This window comes from Equus quagga, chromosome 15 (genome assembly GCF_021613505.1).
Source record: "Equus quagga isolate Etosha38 chromosome 15, UCLA_HA_Equagga_1.0, whole genome shotgun sequence".
Classification (NCBI taxonomy): Eukaryota; Metazoa; Chordata; class Mammalia; order Perissodactyla; family Equidae; genus Equus; species Equus quagga.
Genome location: NC_060281.1, coordinates 80,518,175 through 80,530,472, shown reverse-complemented (window position 1 = coordinate 80,530,472; position 12,298 = coordinate 80,518,175). Strand labels below are relative to the sequence as shown.

The 12,298-nt window shown below is 40.7% G+C and overlaps 1 protein-coding gene across 2 annotated transcripts in view; it reads left to right on the top strand.

The window, feature by feature from the left end:
- The window catches only part of ANKRD13A (ankyrin repeat domain 13A), a 30,534-nt gene that overhangs the window by 1,144 nt on the left and 17,092 nt on the right, over positions 1 to 12,298 (top strand). For both annotated transcript variants that reach the window (XM_046640014.1, XM_046640013.1), the window contains exons 2-3: positions 9,022 to 9,154; positions 9,969 to 10,093. In XM_046640014.1, coding sequence (XP_046495970.1) covers positions 9,022 to 9,154; positions 9,969 to 10,093 — 258 coding nt within the window. The remainder of the gene's footprint in view (positions 1 to 9,021; positions 9,155 to 9,968; positions 10,094 to 12,298) is intronic.

The window sequence follows — 12,298 nt, the reverse complement described above, 5'->3', positions numbered from 1 at the left end:
AGACAGCCCCCGACAACGGAGAATTATGTGGCCCAAAATGTCAGTGGTGTTTTCCTTGAGAAACTCTGCTTTAAAGGCATCTCAGCAATTCTGGGAGTTTATTGGTGGCCTCAAGTTATAAGCTAACAGATTTAGTAGTTAGGATAAGGATTTGTAATTTTTTGGTATAATTGTTCCTGTTGACTTCATTTTATGCGGTGTGCTAAAGTCCTGGGTTTTGAATGGCTTGGAATTGACGTTATAATTGTCAAGAAATTTTAGAGGAAAAGGAGCATTGATTTTCTTTCGGTTGGCAAGATTTGAGCAAAGTCAGCGTCACCCTGTTTGGTGAACGGTTACTGCTAAACATGTTCTTCCACCCTGCCCTATTTCTTTTAAATCTGTTAAGCACCCACTGGAAGTCAAAAGTCACTCTTTTTTCATTTAAATCCTCTGCCCAGACAGAATAAACTTTTACTGTGCGAGTCAATGGTCTTAATTAGATCGTGCCCCCAGAGTAAATGATTCACCATTAGGCATCCCAGTATACTTGATGGTTTTTCCCTTTCTGCTACTAGACAGGACTCAGAGGGAATCCTCCATCATTTTGCTGTCAGCTTGGACACTTGAAAAATCATCAGACAGCCCTGGTTTTTAGGTCTGCTGGCTTTGCATCTGCACTTCCTCAATATCAGAGCTGACCAGCTTCTTGCGAAATATTGTGATAAAGTACAAAGAAAGTCTCGGACCTAAAATCCTTTTAATACAGAGGTTCATCATCGTCATCAAGCCACACACTCTTTCAATACCCATTTTTAAAAACGGCAGGCTTTCTGTTCATTGGAGGTGAAGAAAAGAGTTTAAATGAAGTGCAGTTTCTCTATAAAAAAAAGAACGAAGTCTTGGTTTATAATCTAAAATGTGAAATAGGTGAATTCTCTCTTTTTCCTGCTGTGATAAAAGTGTTCATTGAAAGTTCTGTGGGCTTCTTACCTTAAAAAAACGTTAGGGACATTTGTGATTAAAGAATTATAATTTTGCGGCAGATTTTCCTGGAGTAAACTGGTGCTTAGTGCATTCGACTGTCAAGCAGGTGAAGGAAGAATAGTCATGCTTGCTGATTATTTGGTTTTGACTTTGTCCTTGGTTATCGCTGTAGACCATTTCACAGTATACCTGTTCCCTCTGAGGAGGTAGTTGAAGTGAATTCGTAAAGAACATCTTGATCGTGGAAGCATGGCTGTCATGATCACGTAATCCAATTTCAATCCTGAAAACTTGGCCATCGAGGGGCTCGAGATGAGGTTGGCCTCAAGGGAGTGCTACCTGTGCTCAGAAGGGGCTCACACTTGGTTTAATGCCCTGCTGTTACTGTCTTGAAATTCTTTATTTTTTTGAATACGGGGCTTTGCATTTTCATTTTTCACTGAGCCCTGCAAATTATGTAACTGGTTCAGGGTCAAGAAGTTGATAATTGGTATCAGAAAAATATGCGGCAGGAAATATTTTGCTGCTTTCCTATTTATTGAGATTTTCTGTCGATCGTGAAACAGCTGCCTACTTCTGTGACGTGGAAGCAGGTAGGTTAATGGCCAGTACTAATGCTGATTCAATTGTGAGCTTGGGCATGTTATTTATGCTTGGTGAGTTGTTTCATCACCTGTAAAAATGGGGAGCGTAACACTGAAAGCTTGCTGTTTTGCAGGCGTTGTACTGAAATGCCATATATGTGCAATTTTAGATTTAATTCTCACACTAGTCCTGTAGGGTAAGTGCTATTATGATTATCATTTTACAGATAAGGAGATGGAGGTGGAGAGGCTCACCTGCACGCTGAGCCAGTGGCCAAACCAGGCTGTGAACCCAGAGGCTCAGACTCTGCCCTAATCCTGTGTCCTGAACCCTTCCACTATCCTTCTTTCAGTAAAAGTGCCTGTGTTTCAGAACTGTGGAAAATAAAGCAGAGAACAGATCTGAAAGCGCAGACACGTAGAAAATGGGACCAATATCATTTGCCATAGTTGCTGCTGTTCTTATTATAATCATCCTGGGTATTGACCTTCTTTTATATATGATCCACTTTTTCTACAAGGAACACATATTGGTTGCGTAATTAAAAGCAAAAAATTCCTGTCTCCCCAGCAATAAAACCAGCTGTTTCACTTAACGTTTTTTTGCCAGTGAGTTTCTGCTGTCCATTCCTTCATTCCTTCCATCCCACGACATGAGCGAGACTTGAAGCAGGCACACTGGTAGCTGTAAGAATTTCATTTTGTTCTCGGAACAGCAGCACAGAAAGAATCGAGTTTAGCCAGATGAAGAGGATAAGCACATGTCTCGGAGCGTGTGTGAGTCAGCCCCAGCCCCACTGTTGTGCTAATAACTGCAGTTTGCTGTTTGTGTAGCTTTGCCAACTATGAGATTGTTTCAGGCTTTCCATGTTTGCTCAGCAGAAGCACTATATTAAGTGCCTCTTAACCCATCAGCTCTTCTGTCTTTAATATTCAGTAGGGCCTTCAAGTTGTTTGGTACAGTTGAAATGATTTATGTTATGGTTAGGTCATTTGTCATTTAGCTAGAGAGGTCTGTTCAACATCTTTGGCCTTTTTCCCGATGCTGGGGGAATGAATGAAAACTTAAAGGGACAATGCAAAGGTCACCTTAGACAGAGGAGGGAAAACCCTGGGACTGAGTAGGGTGGAGAGTGGCAGATGAAGCTTGACTCTAGGGCCAGCCCCCTGTTAGGAAGCCAGCAGGTGAAAGCACATAATCTGGGCAAGAGGAGGAGGACATCCTAGGCAGCAGCAGTGCTGGGAGCCCGAGGGGGAACCACCCTGGGGTTCTCACCCCAGCCTGCGGCAGGCCAAGTGAGGCCACTGGGCACACATTCAAGTCGGTGCCTGTTGGCTGGAGGCCTGCCATGAGCCCAGGCCGGGCATGCAAGATGAAGAGCTGGAGACTAGAGCCTCCGCAGAGGACCAGAGCAGCATGAGAGTGCCCAGGAATGAGGGTGGTTGACTGTGTTGAGAGAATGGAGGGCCAGTTAGCAGCCTTTTGCTGGAAGCCCCTAAGAGGTAACAGTGATGGTTTATGAAGCACTTACTTTGTGCTAGGTACCAAGCTACAGAAGAGTTGAGTAATTCATGGAGGCTGGTGAGGGACCTGGAAGTGGGCCTGTCGTCTGGCTCTGCAGCCTGCACTCAAAGCCCAGCCTTGTCCTGCCTCCAGAGGACAGCCGATGGTAAAGAAGGCTTTCAGCAAGAAGAATTGGTGGTCTTAAATGATCAAATAGGAAGGAGATGTGCAGAAATCTCATGCCTTTTCTTCTTCTGGGGCACTATGATAATTAAAAGGGGGTGCATATTTTTAATTTGGTACAGCTCACAATTGAGGAAACTTAAAGGAAAAACTTAAACGAGCAGCTTCAAAAGTGAATTCCAGTTAAATTCTGAAAGCTTTTGCTCACTGAACTAATGCTGTTAGTTGAAGACCCTATTAACTGTAATGAAATTGGAACAAATCCCTTTTAGGAAGAAAGTGACAGCTTATATGAATCTGCGTGGTGTGGGAGTATGATATAGGAGCTGATTCTCCTAGTGCTGACTGTGGGGTTGCGTTGTGCCTTTACCCTTGTAAGAACTCTGCAAGGTAGGTGTTTTTTATTGTTCCCGTTTTATAAGGGAGCAAACTGAGGTTCAAGAGAAATTAAGCAACTTGTCAAACAGTATATAGATGATAGATTAGTTTTATGTATTACATAAAACATACATACAGTGATTTTTAAAAACATCTTTCTTGCAATATAATTCACTTACACAGTTCACCCATTAAAGTGCATTATTCAGTGGCTTTTAGTATATTCACTGAGTTGCGCAACCGTCACCACTATCAAATTCCAGAACATTTGCATCACCCCAAAAAGAAACTCCATACCCCTTAGCAGTCATTTCTCATTTCCCCCCAACCCCTTCAGCCCCAAGCAACCACTAGTCTCCATGCTGTCTCTATAGATTTGCCTGTTCTGGACATTTCATATAAATGGAATCATGTAATATGTGGCCTTCTGTGTCTGGCTGCTTTAACTTGAATGATGTTATTGAGGTTCATCCACATCGTGGCATGTATTGGTACTCCATTCCTTTTCATGGCTGAATAATATTCCATTGTATGAATAGACCACATTTTGTTTATTCATTTACCAGTTAATAGGTATTTGAGTTTTTTCCCACTTTTTAGCTGTTATGCTGCTATGCACATTTGTGTACAAGTTTTTGTATGGTTGTGTGTTTTCATTTTTCTTGGGTATATACCTAGGAGAGGAATTGCTAGGTCATATGGTCACTCAATGTTTAACTTTTTGAGGAACTCACAACTGTTTTTCAAAGTGGCCGCACCATTTTACAGTCCCACGAGCAGCGTGTGAGGGTTCCAGTTTCTCCACAGCCTTGGGAATACTTGTCATTGTCTGTCTTTTTGATTGTAGCTGTCCTAGTGGGCTTGAAGTGATATCTCGTGATTTTGATTTGCATTTCCTAATGATTTGTGATTTGAGCATCTTTTCATGGGCTTATTGGCCATTTGTATACTTTCCTTAAAGAAATGTCTATTCAAATCTTTTGCCCATTTTAAAATTGGGCTGTCTTTTTATTCTTAAGCATTAAGGCTTCTTCATATATTCTGGATACTAGCCTCTTATCAGATATATGACTTGCAAATATTTTCTCCCATTTTGTGGGTTGTCTTTTTACTTTTTTACGGTATCAGTTGAAGTCTAGAAGTTTTCCATTTTGATGACGTGCTCAGCAGAAGCTCTTTATTAAGGGGCTCTTAACCCATCAGCTCTACTGTCTTTAATATTCAGTGTATAAATTCAAATACAATTTATTTGTATTTTCTTTTATTGCTTATGCTTTTGATATTGTATCTAAGAAGGCTTTGCCTACCCAAGGTCACAAATATGTACTCCTGTGTTTCCTTCTAAGAGTTTTATTGTTTTGGCTCTTACATTTGGGTTTGTGATCAAATTTGAGCTAATTTTCAGATATGGTATATATAAATCTTTATTCTTTTGCATGTGATCAGCCCTTGTTCAAGCACCATTTGCTGAAAAGATTATTCTTTCCCCATTGGATTATTTTGGCATCCTTGTTGAAAATCAATTGACCATGAATTTGTAAGTTTATTTCTGGACTCTAAATTATATCCCATTGATTTATACGTCTGTCCTTATGCCAGTACTACACTGTCCGGATTGCTGTAGCTTTGTGTATAAATTTTGAAATTGAGAGTATAAGCCCTCAAACTTTGCTCGTCTTTTTAAGATGGTTTTGGCTATTCTTAGTTCCTTGCATTTCCATATGAATTTTGGGACCAGCTAGTCAGTTTCTGCAAAAAGCCAGCTGAAATTTTGATACCGATTGCATTGACTCTGTAGCACACTTTGGGGAGTATTGCCATCTTAACAGGATTAAGTCTTCTGAATCATGAACATAGGATGTTTTCCCATTTATTTAGATCTTAATTTCTTTCAACAACGCTTTGTAGTTTGAGCATAAGTTTTATATTTCTTTTGTTATTTATTCCTAAATGTTTTATACTTTTTGATGCAATTGTAAATGGAATTGTTTTCTTAATTTCATTTTTGAGTTGTTTGTTACTGGTGGATAGAAATACAATAGATTTTTGCATATTGATGTTGAACTCATTTATTAGTTCTAACAGTTTTTTAGTGAATTTTTTAGGGTTTTCTACATATGAAATCATATCATTTGTGAATAGAGTTTTACTTCTTCTTTTCCAATCTGGAGGCCTTTTATTTCTTTTTCTTGCCTTATTGCCCTGGTTAGAACCTCTAGTACAATGTTGAATAGCAGTGATGAAAGAGAACATCCTTGTTTTGTTCCTTGTCTCGGGGAAAGCATCCAGTCTTTCACCATTGTCTGATGTTAGCTATGGGTTTTTTTATAGATGGATGTCCTTTGAGGAAGTTCCCTGGTTTGTTATTCCTAGGTATTTCTAGTTTGTTGAGTGTTTTGTGGTGGTGGTTGTTTTTAATCACAAAAGGGTGTTGGATTTTGTTAAATGCTTTTTCTGCATTGTCTTAGTCTATTTGGGCTGAGTAGTTTATAAACAACAGAAATTTATTTCTCACAGTTCTGGAGGCTGGAAGTGTAAGATCATGGTGATGGAAGATTCAGCGTGGTGGCTGGTGAGGGCTCTCTTCCCAGTTCATAGCAGGTGCCTTCTCACTGTGCTCACACATGGCTGAGGGATGCTACCAGGCTCTCTGGGGCCTCTTTTATAACGGCACTAATTCCATTCATGAGGGCTCCACCTCATGACTTAAGCACCTCCCAAAGGCCCCACTTCCTAATAACATCATCTTTGGAGCTTCTGATTTCAACATGAATTTGGGGGGGTCACAAACATTCAGACCACAGCATGCATCTATTGATATGATCATGTGTTTCTTATTTTATTCTATTGATATGGTATATTACATTGATTATCAGATGTTAACCCCCTGTTGCATTCATGGGATAAATCTCATCTGGTCATGGTGTGTAATAAGCCTTATTATATATTGCTGAATTTGCTTTGCCTAGTGTATTGTTGAGGATTTTTGCCTCTATATTCATAAGAGATATTGGTCTGCAGTTTTCTTTTTTGTGTGTGATGTGTTCATAATCAGGATAATACTGGGTTCAAAATGAGTTGGGAAGTTTCCTTCCTCTTCTATTTCTTTGGAAGAATTTGTGAAGACTTGGTATTAATTCTTTGAATGGTTGGTAGAATTCACCAGTGAAACCATCTGGGCCTGAGTTTTTTGCTGGGAACTTTTAGAATTACCGATTCAATCTCATGTTATAAACTTATTCAGATTTTTTATTTTTTCTGAAATCAGTTTTGCTAGTTTGTGTCTCTCTAGGAGTAAGTGCATTTCGTCCAAGTTCTCTAATATGTTGGCATACATTTTGTAGTATTCCTTTATAATACTTTTTATTTCTGTAGAGTTGGTAGTAACATCTCTTCTTTCATTCCTGATTTTTTTCTTGGTCAATCTAGCTGAAAGCTTGTCGATTTTGTTGATATTTTCAAAGAACCAACTTCTGGTTTTATTGACTTTTCTCTATGAATTTTCTATCCTCTATTTCACTAATTTCAACTCTAATCTGTATTCATGCATTGTTTTTAATCACATTGTCACCATACCATATTACAGCATTCCTCCTCCCTCCTCTCCTTTCAAATGAGAAAGAGAGGCACAGGGGACTTTGAAGTTATGATTAGCCATGCAAAGTGTGCTGCTGTGTGGCTCACACATACGGTTTTCTCTGTGGTCCAAAAGAGGAAAAAAGTCCACAACTTAATGTATTTGGCCTTGATTTTATACATCATATCTAAGGGGTTCCCAAGAGCTTGAGTGTTAATCCTTATTCTGAGTCATTAATTTTGTTCTGGGGTATGAATTGCAGTAAGTCGTTTCCCCTTTTGTGTGATAAATTTTCTTAAGCATCTCTATGTCAGGCAGTGTGCTGAACTTAGCACCTTTCACATAGATTGAACTTGATAGGTAAGAAAATAGATGTGTAAGAAGATGATGAATTTGCTAATTATTTCTTTACTGCTAAACTTCAACGAAGTTCATAGATTTTAGCCATAGTACTTTAAAAAAAAGAAATGATTTAATGCAAATTCGGGACTAGAGTGGCAGAAGCTAGGAAATCTAAAACTTAGATCCAACCTTTGGGATTCTCCATCTCTTTGGTGAGACAGACAAGCCATACCCTTGGGAAAAGGCAGGGACTCCTGGGTGGTGGTGTGGGCCCTGTTCCAGGAGACATGTGGGTGTGTCAGCACCTGAGAGCACACTGAGGCCAGGGACTGGTCCGGGAGGACTCCTCTTCACTTAGCAGAATGTCTTCAACCACTTCTTTATTCCTCGATAACAGTTTCTGTCTTCATTGCACAGTAGCCAGGATGCAATTAGCAAAACAGGGAGGTTCAATGGCTGTTGGATAGTAGTTGTTTACCCACAGTCCTCCTTACCTTCCTTCCCTGTGGCCAGTAAGTGGCAGGTTCTCGAAGGCTTTGGAGGCTGCTGTTAATGCCTGCACAACAACTAGCATTTCAAATCAAGATAAAACATGTTTTCTAAAAAGTATTATGGCATGTAAAAAGTTTTTATAGTCCAAAAGTCCCATGGCAGTTTACTGTGTCCTTGGAAGAACGTTCAGAGCCGTCTTTGGAAGTCAGTGCCGGTTGTTAAGACTGAGCTCACACCAGAGAAACTGCCACTTGGGTCTCGAGACCCAGTGTGGGTGCTGGAAGGAGGGCCAGAATAGGAACAAAGAGTAAAAGCTAAGTGGGTATGTCTAGCATGGGGAAGATAACCCCTCGAGGGGAAATGGACCGAGATGGTGTGTGTGCGTGCGTGTTTCATTTCTCTGTGAATATGTCCACATACACACCTGGCAGACCACGCCCATTGTCTGTAGGATCTGTGGATGCTGCTACTTGGCACTTGGAACTCAATACATAATAACGAGAGTGGTGTTTTGGTGGGAATCCAGCTAGAGAATGTAATTTTATTCTGACCCAAATTATCTTCTGTACTTTCAGTTTTGATTAAAGTCTTGCACTTCCTGTTCTAGACTTGAATGCTGATATGTGCTTGAGAAATCCCCCACGTTCATGTCACAGGGTGGTTGCATTTCATGAGAGCCCCTAGCCTTATTTAGACTTACTTTGAGTGCTGTTTAGAGCTTAAGGTTATGGTTGATGATCTGAGGCCTATAGGCAACATTTATTTATTAGGCACTTAACTTTATAGAAAAAGGAACTCAGTAACTGTCATCTTTATTTATAGCCCCCAAATTCATATTTCAACCCTGCCCATGTGCAAGCATTCATTTTTCCATATATTGCTGCAATTAATGTATAAATGCTATTTTCTATTTTTATAGTTATTATCCCTCAAACACATTTCCGTGTTTTTGTATAATGTATCCAGTTATGTAAATGCCAATGTTTACTTCACAGAATGTGGAGGCTCTAGATCCACGAGGTCGAACCTTATTGCATCTTGCTGTGTCTTTGGGACATTTGGAATCTGCTAGAGTCTTGCTCCGACATAAAGCAGATGTTACAAAAGAAAATCGCGAGGGATGGACAGGCAAGTATACTTTTAAAATAATTTAAAGGCTTTCATTTCGATTTCTCTTTCTGAATAAAGGCCAATCTCAATCATCCTTGTCCTCAGAGTCATCTTTACCTTAAGACTCTTCTCTCTTGGAACTAGGGGCCGGGGTGTGGAGATGAGAGCCTCGGATGCTGCTGGCTGATTGCAGCACAATGGCCAGATTGTGTCCTGGGCCAAAAGCCCTGGTAGAGGGTGACTCCTCATCCAGAAAGCAGTGCTCAGTGTAAACCCTTTCCACCATACGTGAGTGTGGAGCCCAGATTTCCCCTGAGGAATGTGATGGTATAACTCCAGTGTATCCATCAGGGTAGGCAAAATAAAAAAGAAATTATGGCTAGAAGTAGCCTTTTCTGGTGAAATCCTGGCATTTCATTTTGTAACCTCTCTTACTATTGGTCAGAGTAATTTTGTGTTGACTGAGCAAGGATACACACAAGTCTGATGTACATGTCACCACAGTTATACAATCACCTAGTTAAAGCCAGCTCTCTGAAGACACTGTCAGGATTTCAGCACCAGTGGTAAGACAAGTGGGGTGAAGGGAGGATGGAAGGGGTTTGATCAAGAGGCCAGGAGTGCTCTGTTTCTCTTTCCACTCATTTAAGAGTTAAGAGCTAGCAATAAGCAGTTATGGGCGTAAATACTAAGGTGGGACTGCAGCCTCGCTCCCTCTTTGTAGAAAATGTTGGTCTTTGATCTGTACAGATAGTTTTCAGACTGGCTTTGGAAAGTTTGTCAGAAAGTCTGAGAAGACTGGGTGATGAAATTTGACCTTTTTATTTTCCAGTTTTACATGAGGCCGTGAGCACTGGCGATCCTGAGATGGTGTACACAGTTCTTCAACATCGGGACTACCACAACACCTCCATGGCCCTGGAAGGAGTTCCTGAGCTGCTCCAGAAAATTCTCGAGGTATCTGTAAAAATGTGGCCCTGCCATAATTTGAGTTAAATGCTGACACAATAGCTGGAGACGCAGTTTGCCATCCTTGTGTGCCTTCCTGAAGATGATTCGTGAATATGATACATTGGGTACAAATGGCATTATTCCTTGCCTCTCTGACTTGTTAAAGGTATGAGGTCTTTCACAAATTATGGTTCTAGGTTACAAGGCTTACGCTTTTAAGTGCTATTTAAAAATTATACCTTAAGACAAACAGACGTCAAACAATTTGTCTAGGTGCCTGTTTTCTTAAGAGTAGCATCCTGAGCATAGGTCATCTTGGGGAAATTGTGATGAGCATCAGTTACCGTGCAGGGATTTTCACGGCCTGTTGAGGCTCAGAGGTCCGTGTGCAACTTCTCCTTGCCCATCCTATCATTCTATCAATTAGCATTTTGTGACTTTTCACCCATTGCCTTGGTTTATTTACAGTTACTGGCTTTGGGGCCGTTTATCTGTCTTGTGAACTTAAGTGTGTGGCCTGTGACACTTAGAGACCTTTCTTCAAAAACTTTACTTCTGGCTCACAGATTGTTTTGGATGATGGTTGCCATTCTTCAGATAATCTTTTTTTACTGCAAAAAGCGTCTTATCAGTCAACCATGTGCAGTATTCCCAGGGCAGCGGGAGATGATAAAGTACCAGTGGTTCAATTTTCATGTCATTTATTAAGTACAGAAATGAACTCTCCAAAATATCTTCAAAGGTATTTGCTAGATAAATCGGCTTTGCAACTTTAGTCAAAACACATTTCCTAAGAAAAATTAACAGCTCGGTTGAGAGGAAAAATTTTGCTGTAAGTAAGAAAATTACCACTCATTATCTGAGCACTCTTTTTAAAAAATATATTTCTATGAAACTCAAGCTAAATCATGCCCAAGATAGTCATTTTTCATATGCTGTAATGAAACCATCCGTGAAGTACGAAATAGTCGTATGCATTGTTTTTGGCTAGGTATGTATTTGAATGTGCAAAGATCACATGGATTTATTGTTTTCTTATCTAACTTACTGTAGGAGGAACTAAAAACATCACTTGCCATTTGAAAAAACAGAAAATGATTTATTTAACGTGAGGTCACCCTTCATTTTAAAAATTCAGTGTAAAAGATTTTATTTTTTTACCTGTATTGATCCATGGCAATGAACTTCATTAAATTGTATTCTCTGCTTGCAGTTATAGACAGCCCATAAATGACCTGTGTGTTTTTCGAATCAGAGGCTGTTGTTGACATTTTGTCTTTCAACTGTGTCTCTTTAAAATATGCCCGCCTTTCTTATTGGCTGCCGCTTGGACAGTGTCTTTGCCCATTATTGGAATCCTGGCTGGTTTTACTCTAGGGTAGATTCTTGGTCTTCCTGCCCTGGGCTTCTAGAAAATCAAGGCAAAGCCTTGGGGGTGGGAGAGAACAGAAAAACACCTATGGGACCGGCCCGGTGGCACAGCGGTTAAGTGCACATGTTCCGCCTCGGCGGCCTGGGGTTTGTGGGTTCGGATCTGGGTGTGAACATGGTACCGCTTGGCAAGCCGTGCTGTGGTAGGCGTCCCACATATAAAGTAGAGGAAGATGGTCACAGATGTTAGCTCAGGGCCAGTCTTCCTCAGCAAAAAGAGGAGGATTGGTGCCAGATGTTAGCTCAGGGCTAGTCTTCCTCAGAAAAGAAAAACACCTAGAATTTCTAGCATTTCTCTTCTTGGGTGGTTACTGTGGGATTTCTTAAGTAGCTCTCCAAGAACCTTCTGTGAGAGTTCATGGTGGGTCAGAAAATTATCCTAAACAGGGCTGCTCTGGTGGAGTCAAACTGCAAAAAGCCAAATTCTAAAAGTTTAAGAGGAAAGTGGGGGCAAAAGTCTTCTGTTAACTGGAGGGGAAAATCAACTTCCTGGGGAAGTGATGTCTAGCAGCCTATTTCTGTTTCACAGAGTGGTCCCATAAATCGGCAGCCAGGAGCCTCTTATAGCCAAGCTCCCGGTAGATCAGATGGGATAGAATAGATGGAATCCACGCCCCTCCTCTTTGCTTGGAGTAGCCTGTCACCCACACTGCGTGGCAGTGTTTAAGCCGTCCTCCCAGACTCCTCTTTCTGCTACTGTTAGGAACCTGGTTGAGCCCTAAATCAGATTTGATTTTATCCCTCTCCAACCTTGTTGCTTTCAGGTAACCGTATTAACTG